At 50.1% G+C, this 6,353-nt stretch overlaps 1 protein-coding gene across 1 annotated transcript; it reads left to right on the forward strand.

Annotated features, from left to right (window-relative positions):
• Nucleotides 1-1,170: 1,170 nt before the first annotated feature.
• Nucleotides 1,171-3,964, forward strand: LOC120742858 (proline-rich protein 36-like). Its single transcript, XM_040046328.1, has 2 exons — nt 1,171-2,873; nt 3,679-3,964. Exons 1-2 carry the CDS (start codon nt 1,171-1,173, stop codon nt 3,962-3,964), a joined length of 1,989 nt encoding a protein of 662 aa, XP_039902262.1.
• Nucleotides 3,965-6,353: the final 2,389 nt, after the last annotated feature.

Consider the following 6,353-nt stretch of genomic DNA (forward strand, 5'->3'; position numbering starts at 1 on the left):
CGCTATTTGAACACCTTGCCTGCCTGCACCTGTCCCTCTCCTCTTCAGTTCGCCTCAACATACGCTCGTCATATTCTGTGATATGACTTACTCTGAGGTGTTTGACAAATTTTTGGTGTTGCCACAACACCTCACTTTCTTGCCACATGTATCGCAAACCACGTCTCGGCTGTTTGTGGATGTAAAATATGTTCGCACATAACTCCAATTACGCTCAGCCATTGTTGTGAGTGCGCACGCCAAGGGGCTGCCACATTTATACAGCCATATTTTGCACATGACTATGAAAGGTGGAAGAGGAAGTAGTTCCTTCCAATTGTAGACAATCCGAATGAAATAGTTTCTTTCCACTGTGTTCCTGTTAATGATAAACTACAAATTTACCCTAAATTACTAAAATATCGATATTTTAATGTGAGAATCGATTCTAGAACATAGATGATTGGTATCGGAGGAATCGATATTTCAGTATCGATCCGCACATCACTATCATATAGTTTTTAAATGTGGAAAACGTGAATTTAGAGGCCTGTACTACACAGCAAACGCAGGGTAACTTTTCATTATCTGGCCACACTTACCTTACAATGGCAATCTGGTGAAGTGAATGACACGAATGTGGTCATCAACTCAAAACATTAAGCCAAGGTTCCCGAGTCTAGATTAGACCATACACACATGAAAAGTGTGGTGTTGAAAGTGTATGTGTCAGGGTTCCTGGGTCGTTGACCCAGTGATTTCAGTTTGTTCATGTTCAGTTTAGTTCGCCACATTAATGTTCTCACTTCCTGTTTTTTCCCCGTGTCAGCTTGTCTCCCGTGTCATTAGTCAGATTATGTTCAGCCCTGTACTCACCTGTTTCCAATCATTGTCATCATTCAACCTGTGTATTTAAGTTCCTCGGTTTTACCAGTTCTCTGCCGTGTCATTGATGTACGTCTGATGTTAGTGTCGTCTGTATGTTCAGTTAGCCAGCCAGTCCTTTATTCATTCATTCATTCATTCATTCATTCATCCATTCATCCATCCATCCAGCCAGCCAGCCAGCCATTTCCTCCCTCTGTACTGTTTTCTCACTCCTTCGGCAATAAACATCCACCTTCACCTACCTGCCTGTGAGTCCAGCGATTGGGTCCTCCTTCTCTCGTCCACGACACTACTCCTGACAGAATGACACGACCCGTGCCAAGAAGACACGCTTTTGACCCAGCGGACTCGGACCTTTTCGAGCGGCAGGACGCAGCGCTCTCCATTTGGGCGGAGAAGCTCAGGTGGAAACAGCGGTTCTTCTCAGAGAGGGAGCACGTCTTTGAGGGGACTCGTCTGGCTCTGGGCGGGCCTCGAGGACGCCGCGTTTTTCCGCCTGCTGCCTCTACTGCATCGGAGCATTCGCCGCGGAGAGTGGGCGTCGCAGGCCAAGCTTCGGCCGCTCGCTCTCCCGCCACTCCGCTCTTCGCTCGCCCGCCAGCCGCTTTACTCACCGGACCTTCAACCTCGCCATGGCACGGCGGCTCCGCCTCGCACCTCGGCTCAATGGAGGCTCCCGTGCCAGAGGCTCGGCTGTGTACCCCGCCCGCTGCCTCTTCCCGGAGAAGGCGGCACACACGCCGCCATAACATGGACTGTTTTCAGATGGTGAGTTCCAGCAACTGTCTTCCACCCTCCACATTCGACTCTTCACTTAAAACAAATAGCAAACTTATCCCTGATCCGTGGGGTGTTTCCCTCCTGGAGGAGGATGTAGACTGGGAAGAATTTTTCAGCTCTGCTCCCTCTGAGCTGGGATTTATTAAGGACAATATCCGCACTTCAACACCCTCGACGACCGTTCAATTAAAGACTGTAAATAGTGGTGGCAGGAGGACCAGAATAATCCCAGAGAAACCTTCCAGTACCACACACCCAGTCACCGTTTCCACACCCATCATTCAGCCTTTTCCTACCAGCGCAGCGGCCCAGATTTGGCCTTCCTCTTCAGCCGTTTCACCTCCTCAGAGGACTAGGGCCCAGCCCACACCCACACCAGTGCCAGCTCCCAGGAGGAGGGCAGCTGCGATCCAGTCCACCTCCACACCCGCTCCTGTTTCACGGGTGGGGGTGACTGGTGTCCAGCCACCTTCCGTGCCTGTCCCAGCGCCCAGGCTGAGGGCAACCAGAACCCAGCTTGACCTCCCTGGAGGCTTGGAAGAGCTAACCGGTCCACCTGCTACTTCACCTCTTCATCCACCTCCTGATCCAGCTTTTCACGCCCTCGCACTATCCCTGGTTAGGCTAGCTGAAGTGTCCCCTGCTCAGGCACCAGCTTTACTAGCCCAGGCTGTAGCTCTATCTCCCTGTCTAGCTCAGTCTTTAGCTCAGCCATCGGCCACACCAACCTCAGCTCCGTCGTCAGCCTCGCCTACCTCTGTTCATCCCTTAGCATCTCCACTCCAGTCAGTTCCCTCACCTGCTGTTCAGCTTCCACTCCAGTCCCCTGTAGTCCAGTCTCCTGCCCTTCAGTCCCCTGTAGTCCAGTCCGCTCCTGCCCTCCAGTCCCCTGTAGTCCAGTCGCCGCCTGCCCTCCAGTCCCCTGTAGTCCAGTCGCCTCCTGTCCTCCAGTCAGTAGTCCAGTCGCCCGTCCACCATCCTGTTCAGTTCCCGGACCTGCAGCCACAGCACCCAGAGCCAGCTGTGAGCTACCTTGCTTCTCAGCCAGGGGTTTCCGCACCCGCTGGCCCGGCCGCTTCCCTGCCAGAGGTCCCCGCACCTGCTGGTTCTGTCCTGTGTGTGCCAGGGGCTCCAGTACCCACTGGTTCTGAGACCGTTTTCGCTGGAGGGCCCGAGGAGCCCGTCCAGCCTCATGCCTCGTCAGCTGGAGGGCCCGAGGAGCCCGTCCAGCAACCTTCCTCGTCAGCTGGGGGTTCAGGAGGACCGCACCAGCCTCATGCCTTGTCAGCTGGAGGGCCCGAGGAGCCCGTTCAGCCTCCCGTCTCCGCTGGAGGGTCCGAGGGGCCCGTCCAGCCTCCTGCCACGTCAGCTGGAGGGCCCGAGGAGCCCGTCCAGCCACTACCTGCGGCTGCCTCGCTGTCACCTAGCTCTGCTTCTGCTACGCCTGGTCCAGCTTCAGCCTGTGCCTCGCCTGGTCCAGCCTCTGCTTCTGCCACGCCTGGTCCGGCCTCTGCTTCTGCCACGCCTGGTCCGGCCTCTGCTTCTGCTACGCCTGGTCCGGCCTCTGCCTCTGCTTCTGCTACGCCTGGTCCGGCCTCAGACTCTGCCTCTGCTTCTGCTTCGCCTGGTCCGGCCGCAGACTCTGCCTCTGCTTCTGCTTCGCCTGGTCCGGCCTCAGACTCTGCCTCTGCTTCTGCTTCGCCTGGTCCGGCCTCAGACTCTGCCTCGGCTTCTGCTTCGCCTGGTCCGGCCTCAGACTCTGCCTCTGCTTCTGCTTCGCCTGGTCCGGCCTCAGACTCTGCTTCTGCTTCGCCTGGTCCGGCCGCAGACTCTGCCTCTGCTTCTGCTTCGCCTGGTCCGGCCTCAGACTCTGCCTCTGCTTCTGCTTCGCCTGGTCCGGCCTCAGACTCTGCCTCTGCTTCTGCTTCGCCTGGTCCGGCCTCAGACTCAGCCTCGACTTCTGCTTTGCCTGGTCCGGCCTCAGACTCAGCTTCGGCTTCTGCTTTGCCTGGCCCTACAGCTGCTCCTCAGTCTCCGCCGGCTCCCGCGCCGCCTTCTGCAGCTGCTCCTTGGCTGCCTTCTCCTCGTCGCCGGCGTGGTCGACCACCGCACCGGCTCAGTGGCCGCCGCCGTCTTCCTCGCTGCCGCCCACCGGATCGACTTCAGCGTCTCTGCCGGCCGCGTGGCCGCCCACCTGAACTGTATGGGCTCAGCCACTGGCCGCGTGGCCGCCCACCTGAACTGTATGGGCTCAGCCACTGGCCGTGTGGCCGCCCGCCTGAACTGGCTCTGTGTGGACTCCGTCCCTCCGTCCTAGGCCCCCTCCGCCCACCCTGTTCTGGTTTTTTTTCTTTTGGCCGTCGGGTGCCGGCCTTTGAAGGGGGGGGGGTACTGTCAGGGTTCCTGGGTCGTTGACCCAGTGATTTCAGTTTGTTCATGTTCAGTTTAGTTCGCCACATTAATGTTCTCACTTCCTGTTTTTTCCCCGTGTCAGCTTGTCTCCCGTGTCATTAGTCAGATTATGTTCAGCCCTGTACTCACCTGTTTCCAATCATTGTCATCATTCAACCTGTGTATTTAAGTTCCTCGGTTTTACCAGTTCTCTGCCGTGTCATTGATGTACGTCTGATGTTAGTGTTGTCTGTATGTTCAGTTAGCCAGCCAGCCCTTTGTTCATTCATTCATTCATTCATTCATTCATTCATTCATTCATTCATTCATTCATCCAGCCAGCCAGCCAGCCAGCCAGCCATTTCCTCCCTCTGTACTGTTTGCTCACTCCTTCGGCAATAAACATCCACCTTCACCTACCTGCCTGTGAGTCCAGCGATTGGGTCCTCCTTCTCTCGTCCACGACACTACTCCTGACAGTATGACAAAAAAACCCTGAATTCCTCTAAAGCCTAAGATTGAAAATGTAGTACGTATCAGTTTAAATGGTTTGGAAATCAATTATTCTTCTACTTACATTTTAAACAGCATTTCCTTCTTTAATGAGAGGCAATAAACCCAGGTCTTTCTTGTCATAAGGTCACAGTGCCACAAATTGTTTTTCACCTCCAACGTTGCTGATGCAATTTTCTACAACAACAAGTCTATAACAGAGTCAACACTACATGTCAAACCGCATTAGTTTGGTACATTTTACAAACAAGGACATTTTATTAGATTTTAACTCAAGTCTTATTTATTTATTTATTTATATATACTTTGAGAGGTGGATGTTTGGGAAATCAAATACATGTTCCAATTAAGGTTAAACTTTTAGCCACATAGCCTCATGTATTTTTTAACCTATTTTACAGTTAGAAAAACATTGTACAGCTTTATAAAGGTTATGACAAATGAAAAAAAAAGAGTTAAAATCAAAAATGAATACTATTACTACTACTCTTGCATCAGTTCTTGCATCAGCGTTAAAACTGTGGTTTGAAACATCTGAATGCATTCCTCTCAGTCTGTCTAATCATTAGGATACTACCTGAAAAGTATGACCTAGATAGGGTACAATACAATACAAGACCTCTGACATAAAAACCTGAAAAAGCAACTATTGAAAGCAATATAAAGTCTTAACTTCAACATATTAAATTGGATTATGAGCTCAATCCACAGAACTGGCTGATCTTGATGCTATTGATAGGCTAAGATTGCATCTACATACCAAGTGACTGCAGATGATGCAGATGATGATTAAACACTACATGTGAACACTAAAGCTCTCCACAGAATGACAAGTGAAGGCAATGAGCAACTTGCTAACTGTCATCATGTCGACAGTTTTAAAGGAGTTGAAGTGTTCTTAATTTATTAGCTGACACATCAGGGGTGATATCTGTCGGCCAAGTCTCATGGCTAAATGTGAAATGAAAAAGATTTGATTGAAACCCTTTGATTGTATACATGAGGAATTTGAAAGATAACTTTGCAGCTAATAGAAAGTATGTTGTGGGAAGTATGAGTGAACCTTAAGATTGATGCATATTCTTGGCAAAAGAAATAGGAGTTTGGAACAAGTTGCAACTGTTGTACAAGTATCCATAGATTGTGGATTTTAACACTTGTGAAAAGCTTTTTTTTTTTTTACGTATGCTATTATTTAATAAAAAATTACACTCCTGACTGTATAGCGAGGAGTTGGGAATAGGGTTGGATTGGAGTTGTCACCAATGATGACTTAGATCACAGATGGTTAACCAAAAGCCATGATCTTTTTTCAAATCTTTCAATGTTAGTGTCAAATCAAAACAACAGTCGCATCAGGCACTTAATGTTGTAAGGTTGTATTGTAAGACCCTACAATAATACAGAGAAACGGTCAGACGACCCCTATGAGCAAACACTTGGCGACAGTGGGAAGGAAAAACTCTCTTTTTAAAAGAAGAAATCTCTTGGAGAAGTAGGCTCAGGTATGGACAGCAATCTACTGTGATTGGTTGGGTGTGATGGGAGGGAGATGGGTCAAAATACATGCTGTGGAAGAGAGGTAGAATCCTTTTTTCAGTGACTATACCATAAGTGTAGTCACTGGATTCTGTGCAGTCCTGTATGTTTGTAAATATATGTTTGTATTTATATATGTGTAAATGTATACTTGCTGGGATTTGTGTATGCACAGGTCTCTTAAGGTCCTGCCTGTATTTCATCTAGTTTTGACTTTGGGTCCATCTGGCAAACCTTGACTCTTTACTTGACTCATTGTCCTG

Source organism: Simochromis diagramma, unplaced genomic scaffold (assembly GCF_900408965.1).
Source record: "Simochromis diagramma unplaced genomic scaffold, fSimDia1.1 OVJJ01000553.1, whole genome shotgun sequence".
In the NCBI taxonomy this organism is placed as follows: domain Eukaryota; kingdom Metazoa; phylum Chordata; class Actinopteri; order Cichliformes; family Cichlidae; genus Simochromis; species Simochromis diagramma.